Source organism: Corvus hawaiiensis, chromosome 2, assembly GCF_020740725.1.
Source record: "Corvus hawaiiensis isolate bCorHaw1 chromosome 2, bCorHaw1.pri.cur, whole genome shotgun sequence".
Lineage (NCBI taxonomy): Eukaryota > Metazoa > Chordata > Aves > Passeriformes > Corvidae > Corvus > Corvus hawaiiensis.
This window is the reverse complement of record NC_063214.1, coordinates 103,105,263-103,120,315: the sequence shown is the minus strand read 5'-3', so window position 1 is coordinate 103,120,315 and position 15,053 is coordinate 103,105,263. Positions and strand designations below refer to the sequence as shown.

Below are 15,053 nucleotides of genomic sequence, written 5' to 3'. Positions count from 1 at the left end.
TCCAGCCTTTAAGTCAAATAAAACAGCATAAAAACTGTACACGCTCTTAACAGGATAGTCGATCTTTTATAAAATAAGTTGTCTTCAGAGATGTCAGTTTCACAACAAGGAAAAACCAAGCCTTGTTGCAGTCGCTATTATAAAATATATATGTATATATATTTATATATATGTTTTTGTTTATGTTTACTTTTTTTTTTACTTTTTTTTATTTTTTACAAAACGTGTATATTAGCTTTTGCACAATTTTTTTAAAGAAACTTGTCTAATCTAAGAACTTCATTAAAATAAAAGCGATAAATACTTCATGTTTACAATGCAACATGTCATACATCATCAGCTGGCAGAGGAGGTATGTTAATCCTTGGTCTTGTAAAAAAAGCTATCTTCTCTCTGTGATCAAAACAAGAGAAAAAGGAAGTAAATAAAATTATGCCTATGTTCCCCCTCCTCCCCACAAGAACATGGTTTCTTTACTCAGGTTAATGGTTAGTATTTGTTACTTATGTACTGAACTGGTCTTTTATTTGAGTACAACAAAGTTCCAAAAACTACTAAACCTCACTATATACTTCTGTCAACTTTCCATTGAACACAATTACTATTTTTGAAAACCTAGGTGGAAGCTTTATACAACTCACTGAACTTCAGCCATAGTTAATCATAAAAAGGCTTCACAGGACAAGTTCTGCAATGCAAAGTTCACCCTTGTACATTTTGCAAATAACGTCTACAAAAAAGAAGGGGAAAAAAAGATGGCAAAAAAAGATGGCAACTCTGGAAACAGAGTCCAAAGAAAAGGCTTCTTGAAAGAAAGTTCCAATATTACTGAGTAATTTTTAGGGAGAGTGTTACTCGTAATTTATATGTATTACATAAAACAGACTATTTATGCCCACAGGCTTGTACTGAAGAACTGACACATCATTTGGACTTCATAGCAACTAGGCTAAGTTGGAAGAATCACCTAAGCTATGTTTGCATTTGAAGCCTTTTTTTTTTTTTTTTTTTAATTTCACGTGTACTAGAATTGTAACCCTGCAATTTTACCTTAGCTTTGGCTCTTTGCAGAACAAAGCATTCAAAGGGAACTCATGTCCAAATCCAGATACAGTTTAAAATTACTGGTTAAATTACTGGTTAATTACTTCTGATTAAAATCAAAAGACACAAAAAATTTAAGCTAAATGTTTCAGAAAGCTTTAACCTGTCTAATGAATTGTTGCTACGCTATTTCAGTACGCATTACCACTTACCTAAAAGTCTGCACCTGAATAGGTTCTTTCTGATTTTGCCCACGCAACTGGTATATTTCTTTTGATGCTTTCTTTAGCATCTTTTCAGCTGCTTGCTCTTGGTGATGTTCAAATTTGGTCTGTCTGGTCTGAAAACAAGATTATAATGCTTAAAATGGGCATGTGAATAAATAAAACACAAGAATATTCACACTAAAACAATACCCCAATTTTTTACCCCACTCACCACAGCAAAACCACATAAGTACATTGTCTGAAATCATCTAAGAACTATAAATGCAGACGACTGAGTTGTTTCACTTATTAATGCTCTTCAGAAAGACACATAATAAATTAACAAAATCTACTGCACAAAGATCCATGAAACAAGATCTTACTATAAATTTAGGCTCAGTGTTTGTCTCTGATAACCCAATGACAGTTTTGTCTGTTGTGCAATTTTGCCACCTTTGTCCATAACTTCTTTCTCCAAGAACAGGGGAAAAAAAAAAAAATCACATACTTAGGGAATATTCCAAATACTTGTAAAAGAATAAATATCAAATCAGCAAAGTTTCTTTCAAATACCAGAAGAAAGAAAATTATTAAAGTTCCAATAACAAATACCTAAACAAAAACAAATGAACAACAAATAAACAAAAATCCAAAACAAAAAGTGCCACTGGCAAATAGTGCCATTCTCCAAAAATTGTCCTCAAATAAGTACACAGTTTGGTAATACTCAATGTAATAATTTTTATTGTGCTAACTTCAAGAATAAAGAAAAAACATTCACTGTTTGAGATTCTGTACAAACAGCTCTTTAGACATCTTATCAAAATGAAGACATTTTGAAACCAGAAGTTTCTGAGGAGTGCTTATGTCATATTACCATACCTGCCTTTCTGCTTCCTTCAACAAGTTCCGGAATCTCTCATCCCGAAGGACCCAGTGGGGTAAATCTGTCTGCCCTCTGTGCTGGGCATCTTCCAGACGCTGTCTCAACTCTCTTAAAACACATATCTCCTCATTCAGCTGTCTCTGTCGAGTTCTGGATGCCTGGAGATCCAGCTCCAGGTCTAAGGATGTCCTTGCCATAAGTTCAGCCAAAGATGATCTGCAGGACTGTTGAGTTATTAGGATTCAAACAAAATGCACAATATATTACTCTCAACATAGTTTACTGGTCTGTCTTTAGCTCTATAGACCATACATTTTCTGTACTTACTTCACACACAAAATCTTTTCCACATGAAGTTTTAGAGATTATTTACATCCCCCAGAAAAGTCTAGATAGCTGTAGGGGTTTTCTGTACTATACATTATGTTTTTCAATTAATACTTTCTACTACTTCCTTTTACAGTTTCCTTTCCATTTAAAAGTATTTACCTAATGAAGTTTATGGACTAAAATTCCATGCTATGATGATAATAAAAGGGATGCAATAAGAAAAACTCAATGACATCATGACATCGGAAAAATACTGTACTGAGCAAGACACCTCTTAAAGGGCTTCATTCAATATTGGTTTTAAGATACATTCTGAATCAAAATGGGAGGCATGGCTGTCTGCCTGCCTATACCAGCAAGGCATTAACTTCTGCTGACCAGACTATATTTTATGTAATTTATATACACAACATTAATGCCTCATCTGCCCTTCTCTGCCAACTTGTTTGACAGCCTGAGGAATGGCATAGGGGCAAAAGGAGAGCTTAACCTATTCTTTCCTGAATACTTGAGTCTCAAATACTATTATTTGTTAGGCTGCATGGGAGGGGAGATGAATGTCTTAATGTCACATTGTCATAGGTTAGCAAGCATAGTCCCGGAAGGGACGTCCTTGCTAAGGGGTGCTTACAGTTTCCTCTGGGAACTGACAGAACCTATCAGCTGGCCAGTTTGAATATGGACAATTCTCTAAGCCACTTAAAGTTGTGACCGCCTCTGTGATCCACATTTAAGAATAGACAAACTCCCCCTCCAAGCTCTCTCTCGTTTCTGGTGCTGGGACAGGTGGCTGCGGGCCCCGTGTGGGGGCCAGCGGGCCCAGCCAGGCCCTGCTCGGGCCAGGCCACGGCCATCCTGAAGCCATGGACCTGTTCCAGCCATGGAACCCCCCCACTGCCTTGCCGTGGGCAGCCGGAGCGGCTCGGCTCTCCCCCCTCTCCACTGCGATAAGAAAAATTCAACATTCCAGCTGCAAAGCTGCAAGGCCGAGGTGAGATTAACCCTTTTTATTGCTGTGAAGAGCTGAAAACCTGAGGGAAGAGAGAGAGGAGATGCTTAAAGCTGGAATTCTGTTGTGAAGCTATGATATATCAGAGTATCCTGTTGTAATTTCATGAAGATATGGGGGGTGGAGTGTTCAACTCGTGAGCAGAAGCACCTGCGCTGGGATAGGCAGATGCTGACGCAGCTGTAATTTCATGAGAAGTTTGGACAGGGAGAGATGAACCAGATGAGGACTTTTGCTCCAAACGCGAAAGGAGAAAACCTCAGTCCCTAGAGATGAACCAGATGAGGACTTTTGCTCCAAATGGGAAAGGAGAAAACCTCAGTTCCTAGAGATGCTCCCAGAGATAGTCCTAACGATGAAGATGAGGAAGACCCTTTGCTCCCAGGGAAGGAGAAGGGCCTCTGTTTTTGTTTCTGAACGGCTCAACCTTAAAATTGTACCCCAAAAAACTTCAAGAGTGGACCCTCGAAAGCAGTTGCGGGAAAAGCTGCAAGTCGGGGGAAAGGACTCACACACAGGCAGAGAGACTCCTCTTCCTAAATGGACTGAACGATATTTGGAAGTGGGCGGCTGTCTCGTTGTGATAATGTTTTCATAGCATGAGCAAGAAGAGACTTCTCTTTCTAAATGGACTAAACAAGGTTATTATGGAAGTGGTAAACAGACTGAACATCTTAAGGGTTGTCTTTTCACATTGTCAGTGGGAGAAGGGAGGAAGGTGGGGGGAGGAGGAGAGTTCTGAAGGTGGTATAATTTTTTTTTTCCTTCTTTTAGGTCTGTTAATAAACTTCTTTATATTCTTTCAAGTTTAGTGCCTGCTTTGCATTTCTCCTAATTCTTATCTCACAGCAGATAAACAGTAATGAGTATTTCGGACCAAACCACTACACACATTCACACACATGTCTCTGAACCTGCACCCTGCATCATATACTAGATTTGAAAGATTTATCAAACTTTGCATCTAATTAAATATAAACTCAGTCCCCATTAAAGTAATTTTTGTCTGCCACACTTTTTTCCCCCTCCTTTAAAATTGTTCACAACCTTATTTAACTACTTTAAGTCTACCTTTTAGCTTAAAAAACCCAAAACAAACCCAGAACTTGGACCCCCTCCCTCCCCAATTACATTGCAGAAGTTTTGTACATTTCCTAAAAGGATCGGAATGTACCTGCAGACATCTAAAGCTCTTATGTATAAAAGTACCACTGTTTTAGCAACTTAATGAAATCTAAAGATCATTTTCCTAGGCATACCTGCTTATACCGTAGAGTCCGCCTCTCCAAGGTATTCCGGACAAAAGGGGACTTCCTTGGCAGAGTTGAACTGTCACTGTCACTGCGATACAGCTGAGTAGAAAAGACATTGAAAATAAAGGCTGCTGGCAAGATCATCTTCATTAAGAAATTTGGTTTGGTTTTTTTCTCTTTTGCATTTGAAATCTATTTTTTAAAACACACAAACTATCTTGTTTTAAGGAACTGATTTTTTTCAGCTTTAGTTATTTATAAACATTTATATGTAATAGTGCTCATATGGTAGTTACAATAATTCAAGAAAACTTAAAAACCATCAGTGTTTTACAGGTAAGTTTCACCAACCATTCTACTAATTATCCAAGACAATGTAACCGAAAAAAGGAGGGAGGAAGGATGTAAAAGCAGTAATGTTTCATCCTAAAGCATTTACTGTCGTGGGTACAAACAATAGTCTCCCACTTTTTCCCCACATCTGATTTTAAGTAAGTGCAGATTAAGTGAGAGTGTTTAATCATCTTTTCCTTTTGGTGCTACCCTTGGCGTGTGAGGATCTTTTACTCATATTTTGCAATTATAAACAGATTCATAATCCATAAATCAAACTGAAGAATTTGAAGGGGTCCATAGATGAACTGCACGCAATGTAAATAAATAAGAGAGCAAAAACCAGAGGATCCTTGTTAAAAGCACAGAATTTAAAAATCATTCCTGAATTTTCGAATTCAGGCTCTCAGAAATTTATGGAAGGGTATGATCAAAGCTACATGCGTTTCACCAGTATTGCAAAACCAATACTCATGTATTGATCTGCAATACCATGAGCCAACTGCTTATAAGTCGTTTGCCACTGAACGCAGCAAACAATAAATGTGAGCTTGAAAACTGCTGTGCTGATCCTCAGTTACTTGCCCCAGTGCACCCAGGAATCCTACATCCCACTGTAACAGGCACCTTATGACTGATATTCAGAACAGCAATCAGAGTCGTATGAAAATTTATGCAATAACCCTAAGATTAAGCATTCAGTCCTATTTTTCAAATTTTTATGTATGTGAAAATTAAACATGGCTTCTAAGCTAACTGCTTATACACCTCAATAGATAGCACTGAACCACTGTAAAATCGACCACCCTCACCTAACATCTACGGTTGCCAAGGAAAAGAGCTTCATATCTAATTTATCATAGATTCTTACATTTCATATCAAATTCATCCAGGTATAACTTTTAAAAAGAGTCAGAGAAGCTCTTCCCCACTGCAATGTTTAAATTCAATTAAAGATTATTCATTAGCATTAAATAGTAATGCATGTTTCTTATAAATGCAATGAAGTCTTACAGAGATTATCAAAAACATTTAATACACTTGTGTGCGGAGACCCCTTCCCCCTCCTCCTTTTCAAGCTTTACTCACTCTGCAAACATATTGACTTCGTGCTCCAGGCGAAAAGGTCTGGGAACGAACAATTGTGCTACTACGAACAAAAGCAGAACCCCGTGGCCTGCGGCCGGTTCTCTCTTTTGGAAGGATAGCAACTTCTTCAGGAAACAGATCCTCAGTGTTAGTTTCCTTATCCACCTAGAATTTCAACAAAGGAATTTTTTTTATTTCTTCCTTATTTTCTCTCTCCTAGCAAAGAGAATCAGACATTTCAACAATATTAAAAGTAAACAACTTGCCCTGCTAGCTAGATTCAAATTTTAATGAGCACTGTGAGGATGAATCACTTCACTTCTGTAAAAGTTTTAAAACTAGGTCATTCAAAATTATAAATTACCTTTCAGAAGCCTTTTCTGGAACAGTAACAATTATGAGATGCAGAGCACAAGGACTGCATTCAGGATTGGCAGTTGGGCATTAACCAAACTACCACCTGCTCTCCAGCCTCAACAGAAGAAAACTAAGTCACCTTTCAATAAGCACAGTGACTCTGAAGCAAGTAACCACCTTAAAACTAGAGGAAGTTAAATGAAGAGAAGGAAGAAAAAAGAACTGAAAGACTGTTCACACAATTACACAAGAACACTAAAATATTCAGAAAGACAGAAAACATAGGCTACTCTAGCAAAGCTTCCAAACTTTTAGAAAATTCACTCCTCAATAAGAGGTGTGATCTTCCCCAAAGGCAACACAAACAGCTTATGTTCCTCTACTTCAATGAAGGTCTGCTGATTTCAGCTTGTGAAGGATTATTTTCAGTGTCTCATATCTTGACTACAAAAGACTAAATACTTCAGTTTCAGCACAATTACTCCACGTTATTGTAAAACTGAAATAGTAATGCAAGTCCTGAAATTTCTTTCTTCATAATTCCTTACAAAATTCTTACAGAAAGAAGAGCACTGGAATTTGATTATCATCTTTCTGTTACAATTTTACGTAAACGCAGAAAATTGATAAAAGTGCGTATTTATAGATTAGATAACGGCCACAGTAAAAATAGTTTGTCTTTCGATATAAGAACCAAATTCTGTTCAGAAGTAAGTAGTAAGAAAACAAACAAAACCCAGCCCTAAAGAGTGAACTTCTACCAACTCAATAGCCATACAGCTGCAACAAAGGCAGTACTCATACAGGGTATTAATGTCACTGATGATTCTTTTCTCTCCTGGCCAATTCAGACCCAAACTGCAGGCACAGCAGTAGCTCACTGTGCCAGGCAGGGTGGCAGTTTCCGTGCTGCAGTGTCTTCTCTCATTACCTTTAGTGGTGGAGGCTGCATTTTTCCAGAACCATACTGGCCTGCTTGAGTTGCGAACATGTGTCCAGCTAATGGATCCCCGCAAAATGGCTCTGGATAAGGAGGACTAGTCTGGGTGCAATTACTGCATCCACTGTCAACAGATTCTGCTTGCCAACTCCTAAAGTCAGAACATCACAACAATTTTGCAGGTGTTAAAAAACCCCATTCCATTATGCATTACATTTACATATTACATTATGTAAGCCAGTTTATAATTTTACAGTATTATTTCTCCAATAAAATACAGTATTTTCAATGGGAGAACATAGCACACCTGCATTTCTGCAAATGCAGATAAGCAAATACATTTCATTGCAAAAATTCACCTTCCCTAATTTTCTTAAGGCATGTGTTCTGGTCTTTATAACAATACTAAGAAAACAACAACAAAAGAACAACACAACTTATATAACAAACTAGGAGTATCATTAGGAATGAAGTCACAACCCTAACCCTAACAATGTCCCAGGTCACCACTAAATTTTATTTACTTTCTTTAATACAGGGCTGTTAAAACCCATTACAGTTGCCTCCTTGGCAAAGTTTCTGTTTGATGTAATGTTTTCCCACTCCCCAAACTCCAAGTCCCCTAAACTCAACCAGCTATTCAAATAAGGTTTCCTCCTGTTTGCAGATCATGACATGACAATTTTATACTTTTAGCACTAACAGGGAGCAGATCTCAGAATAAGGACCTGCTGCTTTTCCTGCTTTATTTCACACTATACCCATAATGTAAATATCTTTGAGGAAGTATTAGTTACTATCTGTTTGATGAGGTATTTAAACCCTTTTTACCTTTCTGATATGGCTTCTGCCTGATCTTCCTTTCTTTCCATCTCCAAGATTTCCTCCTCTGTGTACTCTAGTTTCACTCTCTCCTCTGCCAGCTCTCTCTCAACTGCTTCCAGCTGGGCAGTGGTCCTTGCTAACAGGGCTGTCACTGCATCCTGAAAGGTAAATAAGTCTTTAAATAAAACTGCTTAAACAAACCAATGTACTTAATGTATACTATTCAGAGAAAAAATAAAAACAAAGCCATCATATGTTCTTTAAAAAACAAAACAAAAAAACCAAACCACAACCAAAAATATCTGTCTTGAATCTTACCAATCAAAAGTACGTGGTGTTCAACTTGTCACAGAAACTGGGCAGACTTTACTTGACTGTGGAGCATCATCCAGAAAGTTAGGTCAAAAGAGACCTCCAAAGGTCACCTAGTCTGATGTCCTGCCCACAGCAAGCAAGGCATCATAGCCAAGTCAGGCTGTCCAGAGCCCAGTCACGGGCTGAAAACATCTCCAAGGATGGACATTGCACAACCTTTCTTGACAATCTCCTCAAGTGCAGTGGCAGAAATTTTTAATGTGTTTTATTTGGACTGGAAACATGCATACAAATATATACAGGGCACTATTTCAACCACCTGCCCAGACATGATCTAGTTTTCAACTAGTCTTCTGAAATCTAGCTCTTGCCCCAAGAGTTAAATTAAGTTATCACTTCCTGTGATAACTTGAAAACCTGCACCCAAGGTAAGATCACAACCACCCTGCCAGTCAAATAAAGTAAACAAATCACTTTTTTAGAGCCATACTGTTTTAACTGTAGTTACATTTCCAGAAGACTGAGGAATGCTGTCTTCACATTGGTTTTTGGTCTTTGCTCTCTGGGGCTCTGAACCAGTGAAGATCTGAACAGGGTACCAGTGAAGCTGCATCTCACCAGAACTCTCTGCATCAGTCAGGTTTATCTGGGCAATGCCCTGTTAAAAAAAAAAAAGCATTGACCACAATAAGATGCACATACTCTGCAGGACAGACACCCATTTAAAGAGTATTTTACTTACAGTGTAAAACCCCAACTTCCCCAAATACTAATGCCTCTTAAAAAGAGACAGTTTTGTTCTGTTGCATTATGATGTCTAAGATTCTGAATTTCTTGCCTCTTCTTTACTACCAGGAAGAACTGCAATAGATAGTAATTTTTTTAAAGTTGAAAAATAAAATTTGTGTGACTGATGTAGATATAATTGACACCTGATAGCTATGAATATTTTATTTTTAAAGCCTTCCCAACTATATATCTGATTTTTATATTTCCTTAGATTAATACCACTTTAATAATATTACTCTAATTTGAGGGTCTTTTGAGATAACTGTATTCTGATACCCTTCCATTCTCTGGCCCTCAGAGGCACTTTCAAATGGAAATAAAACTGTTGTGTAAACCAATTTTTTTTCCTGCCTATTTATATCACAAGGTAGTCAAATGGGGTATAAGGCTATTTTCCTACTTTCCAGGCCATCCTTGCCTCTTCCAGATTCAGGTAAATAGAGTTTTAATGGAGGCTTCTCACTAAAAGTATTTCAAACTTTGAAGTAGCCCTACTCCATCAAAGAGAGCTCACATAAGAAATTTCTCAGTGGTGTTCACCTAAATGAAGAACAGCTAAGAACAAATCCATGCTGCATATTTAATTTTTTTTTTTTAATCAGTTCACTAGCTGGACTCTACCAATGATTTTGTATCAGTCAGCCTTTAAGCACTGCTTTTTGTTTCTCTGGCTATCTCTACAACCTGTTCATTTCCATCCTAAATGAGCCACGTGCTAAGAATGTTTTCTTTGTATCACTGGAGAAGTCCTGTAAAAATGGCTTTCATCTCTCATAAATCAAATAACTGTATACAATGATTCTAACAGCAAAGGAAGTAGGAAATGCAGACAGAAACTGCATTCAACTTTAAGTAGGTAAAGAAACTGTTAATTAGAAAACAATAATAAAAAAAAAAACAGTTGCATTGTTTTTCCAAGACAAATGCTCCCTGGGGCTCTGTTTAAACAGGTGCATAGAGGACAATAGAGAAAAGTTTTTGAGACTAAAAAAATAATGTGATATGGGGATACAGCATGTTACTGAGAAAGTCATTTCATGGCAGTATATCAGAGGCTACAGAGATGCCTTTTCTTTTTTCTGTATAACCCAGATGTCCTCTAATTATCTACTTGCTTTGATGCAGTGGAAGATATAAATGTATATCAAATACTCACACTTTTGCATCAGAGTTGGAAAATGTTTAAGACACACTGAGTTTAGTTTAGGAGGTAGAGAGGAAAACTGTTTTCCTGCCAGCAATACTGGAAAAAGCATAGGCTGACTCTTAAGATGCCTGACACTGCATTTATTAGGCAGCTAAGCAAGTCTGCCAAAGAAGCTGCCTCTACAAAGGGAATCACTAATTGAGTAGAGAATCACCATGAAACTCAATTAAGAATTATCAGTACTGAAAGGACTAATTAATATTTCATGTCCACCTCAAGATTTGAAGCTTACTCAAAAGGATGAAGAAACCAAGGTGGGTCTGATAGAGGTATATGACATGCCTGCTCTGATGCATTTGTTAACAACTTGGATGGCAAAACAGTAAAAGTATTTATGAATATCTCTGTGATGTCTGACAGACACGTCTCTTTATAAGAAAACAATCAGGATTTAAAAATCATGCTAAAAAAATGGGACGGATGTTCTGAAATAAAAACAAAAAAATGCAAAAAAAAAAGTTACACTCAAGAAGAAAACAAATTAAGACACAGGGAATAATTGGTCAGAGCTGTAAAAGATGAGAAACTGGAAGTGAAGCAGCAATGCCAGGCAATTGCAAGGAAGGCATTAATATTTCTTTTATGTTTTAACATGAACTATATATGCTAATCATGGAAAATAACAATTCCCTTACCTTGACATTGACAAGGCCACCAGGGAAGAAATAAGCCAACTTAAGACAGAAAAAAATCTTTCAGCCATGCAGGGCATAAGGGTAAAAGATTGAGGAAACTGTTAAGACCATCCCACAAGTGTAGTGTATTTATTTCTTTATAATTGAACTATTTCCCACTTTTTTTTTTTTTATTCCCTGTTAGGTATAAGTACTTATATAATTTAGGATAAACTCCAGTCTGGCTTTTGCACTTAGGAAAGTATTAAACTGGCACATCGTAATTAAAAAGAAAGCAGTCATTAAGAATTTGAGAAATATATGCATTATTAAATAGGTGGGAAAAACTCTATAATCTCAGTGGAAAACATCTTGAAAGACAAAGGCCTTGTTGACAGGGACCATCACGGCAGTTTCAAAGAGAGGTAGCACGTAGCACATGATTTCTCAGTTTGAGAAAATGCTCAATCTCAAATTACAGCTGAAGAGAACAACAACCATGATGTTTAAATACTTCAATGTACCTATCTTAAGAAACTGGCATTGTTTCTCTGTCTTTGAGTATTGCTAAATTAACAATGTTACCAATTACTGTTGACAAAGATACTTCTGACATAACCAAAGTAAGACCATGAAAGAGAAAAAAATCCCTACCAATATAACCTGACGACCTATTTTTTTTTGGCAACTCAGTAACAGCAGTTAGAATAAAAGCACCCTAAACTTAGATGCACTTGTTTCAATAGAAAGATGCTTTACACTTGAATAGCTATTTAGCTTCCCAGAGCAACAGGATATACCTGTATAAAGCATTTTACACCATTATATCCAGCCTCTTATTGAGATGCTTTCTCTTTAATTACATACACTGCAGAAAAAACTTCCTACTGCAGACAAGACCTTGGGTCCACTCTACGTATATAAGATGCTACTTAGTTTAAAGGTGGACTAACAAACACACATTTGCTCAAATAAACACCTCTTGTCCACAGCCCAGCTTGACAGTGAGATGCCTGTACCTCTTAGCTTGATAGGCTTAAAAATTTTTTTCACTTACCCATTCAAACCCCCCCACTGCAAAGACAACCCACTCACTTCAAAATAGCCAGGACATCAGCCCCAAGGCAGATTTAGTTATGCATATTTGTATTTGATAACAGCTAAATGAAGCTAACACTTAACACACCTGAAGTTAGCATATGATATCTCAATTAGTTTAAAGTAAAAGGCTGAGGTAACAGAACTGTTCCAGGGCCACTGTTACCCTGCAACAAGGTTTAAGACTGATGTAATTATGTAATAATGTAGTCCTCTTCACCCACTACTAAATGGTAACAAGGGGTCTGTATTTGTTATCTTTTTAGTAGGAACCTGTTTGAATGGTACTGATTCCTCACACAGGCATTATAGTACCCTGCAGAAACCTAAGTCTTGAGCACGCTGTAGTTTAAAAGCTTTTTAAAAGTCAGATTAAGTATTTTTTAAAATCTCGTCTCTTTACTTACAGAATTATACTTACATATGTGAACAAATGAACACATTAACCTGTAACTCTATCAGAACTTCTTAGGGAAAAGTTAGGTTTTTACATCTCTTTTTAAACTTAAAAAGAAATTCCTCTGGTAACTTTAGTTTCTCATACCACATGGCTTTTAAGAAACAGAACCACTTACCAATAGCTCTTCTTGTTGCTGATGATCAACTGAACAGATATACAGCTGCAGTGATTTTAATTTCAAAACACTTGAGTGCACGGGGATTCGGAACACTTCATTAAATATTAACAGAGTTTGGAATTCCAAAGCTCTCGAGCAGTAAGTGGTTGGTGTGCCTGACTCAAGCGGTGGCAAATAAACTCTCACATGACTGGGAACAGCAAAACAGACAAATAGCACAATTCAGAAAAAGAAAGCCATTTTGCATTTCTCAAAATCAAGCTAAGCAAAAACATCAGTGTACCTTCTACATTAAGAATCTACCTTGAGATGATCTCATCACCAGATTTACTCTGCATCCTTAACACAGAAGATCTGCAAAGCTGATCTCAAAATGCTGTATTTTTTTAACTAAAACTTTTTTTTAAAACTTGGTGCTTAAGCAGAGGCACCAAGTGGCACTTGAGCTGCCCTGAGGTATCCAAGGCATTTAAAATGAGCTACCAATTATAAGAGGATCTATGGGAGATCTACACAGAGCCTCCCTCTGAGCAGAAGCAGCTGGAGGCCAGGTGCTTTGCTATGCTATTTCAAATGGAAACACATGCCTGTGTTTTAGGCAATTGAATTATCCCGTAAGCGTCACGGATCCATTTCTCCCTTCTACCCACTAAGCAACCTTTTTTCCCTCCTTAAGAAATTAAGAAATTCAGATGGCAAAAGAAATCTGCAGTCACTGCATCTATCTGCAGTCTCAAAAGACAAATTTAAATATGTGGTACCATGTCATTTACGACTCCAAGCCAAAAACAATCAACAACCATTTTCAGCTAACAGCATAAGCAGCAGAGCTACTTAGAGAATTGTTTCCACGTTCTCCCTGTCCTGACTGCTTGCCAAGCCCCTGCAATATCCTATTCCTTTCCTCATGCCAGCAAACAGTTTCATGCAACTGTGTTGTGATCCAGATTAGAAAATTTATCTGGGTTAAAAAGCTAACCTAGCAAAAACCCCACAAAAGCTTAAGGATTAAAAAACCCCTCTCCAGCTCAGAGGTTCACTCAAGTTGACTACATGGCTGCAAGAACTCTTATGCCATCACCAGAGAGAGGCTCACACTGGCAGGTAAATAAATGGCTAGAGGACAACTGGAAGAGTTCCTTATGGTGGAACTGCAGCACACTGGACTGTGGAGCATCAGTCAGTTAAACAGATTCACGTGCTGTAAAAAGGCAGAGATTCAGCTCCTCTGCTCACTGGCTGCTGCAGGCAAACTTCCCCCCAGCTGCCACAGCACCTGATTCAAATAATGTACAGATGCATGGAGGAGTTAATTAAACTTGATAAAAGCTTCTGCTTTTTGGTAATAGAAACTTATTTTTTGACTAGACCAATCAATTCACTCTGCAGCAATGCAATTTCTTGGTTCCAGCAGAGGTAGGGTTGAGAAGGATAAAGAACAGAACTGCATTTTGAGTCATTTAGATGCCTGGTTGCCTTGACGACAACGTCCAGCAAACCTTCTGGACTAACCTTTTTCTTTGGTGACTCTACATTACTACCTTCTTCAGATGATGCTTATTTCTTTTTCTGATGACAAGGCAACATGGCTGAGTACTACACAATACTCACACTTTTCCCTATCATGTGCCCTTGCACTCACACCAAACAGAGCAAAAGACCAACACTAATGTACTGACCTACATGAAGAATTTCCACTGCAGTTTTGCAGCATTAGCAAGATGAAGTTTTCAACAAAGATCAATTCATTCAGGGAGATGTATGTCAATTTAACAGCTCCCACCAAATTACTTATTTTACAATACAATGTTATCATACCTTCATTTTCCAGTTTTCAAACAACCTCTCCCAGAGATAAAGAATCAACAACTTTTACATGTTGAATTTCTTTAAAATATGCTAAGATACATATCTCTAGATAAAACAGTGTTTTATGACAACACTGTGATTATTTAAGAAACATTTATTAGAATAAACTAAGATATATTCTATATGTGATACAAAATTTGAAAAAAGTAGCACAAGCTGTCAGAGGTTAAAAAAAAGTTAATCTTTTGTACTGATTCTCAGCTAGTACTTGTGTTAACATTATTTTCAGAAGGTCTTTCACGGATACTCAAGGAGAGCTGTACAGGCCACAAAAGCCTGCAGATCCTTTGCTGTTGTTTGCATGTTTCCTG

At 37.5% G+C, this 15,053-nt stretch overlaps 1 protein-coding gene across 1 annotated transcript in view; it reads right to left on the bottom strand.

Annotated features, from left to right (window-relative positions):
• Positions 1 to 218: 218 nt before the first annotated feature.
• The window catches only part of WWC3 (WWC family member 3), a 99,603-nt gene continuing 84,768 nt past the window's right edge, over positions 219 to 15,053 (bottom strand). The window contains exons 15-23 of the mRNA XM_048329050.1: positions 12,871 to 13,063; positions 9,078 to 9,245; positions 8,279 to 8,430; positions 7,439 to 7,598; positions 6,151 to 6,315; positions 4,735 to 4,827; positions 2,133 to 2,360; positions 1,257 to 1,384; positions 219 to 393 (exon numbers count right to left, since the gene is read on the bottom strand). Of these exons, the coding sequence (XP_048185007.1) occupies positions 327 to 393; positions 1,257 to 1,384; positions 2,133 to 2,360; positions 4,735 to 4,827; positions 6,151 to 6,315; positions 7,439 to 7,598; positions 8,279 to 8,430; positions 9,078 to 9,245; positions 12,871 to 13,063 (1,354 nt within the window). The 3' untranslated portion in view covers positions 219 to 326. The remainder of the gene's footprint in view (positions 394 to 1,256; positions 1,385 to 2,132; positions 2,361 to 4,734; positions 4,828 to 6,150; positions 6,316 to 7,438; positions 7,599 to 8,278; positions 8,431 to 9,077; positions 9,246 to 12,870; positions 13,064 to 15,053) is intronic.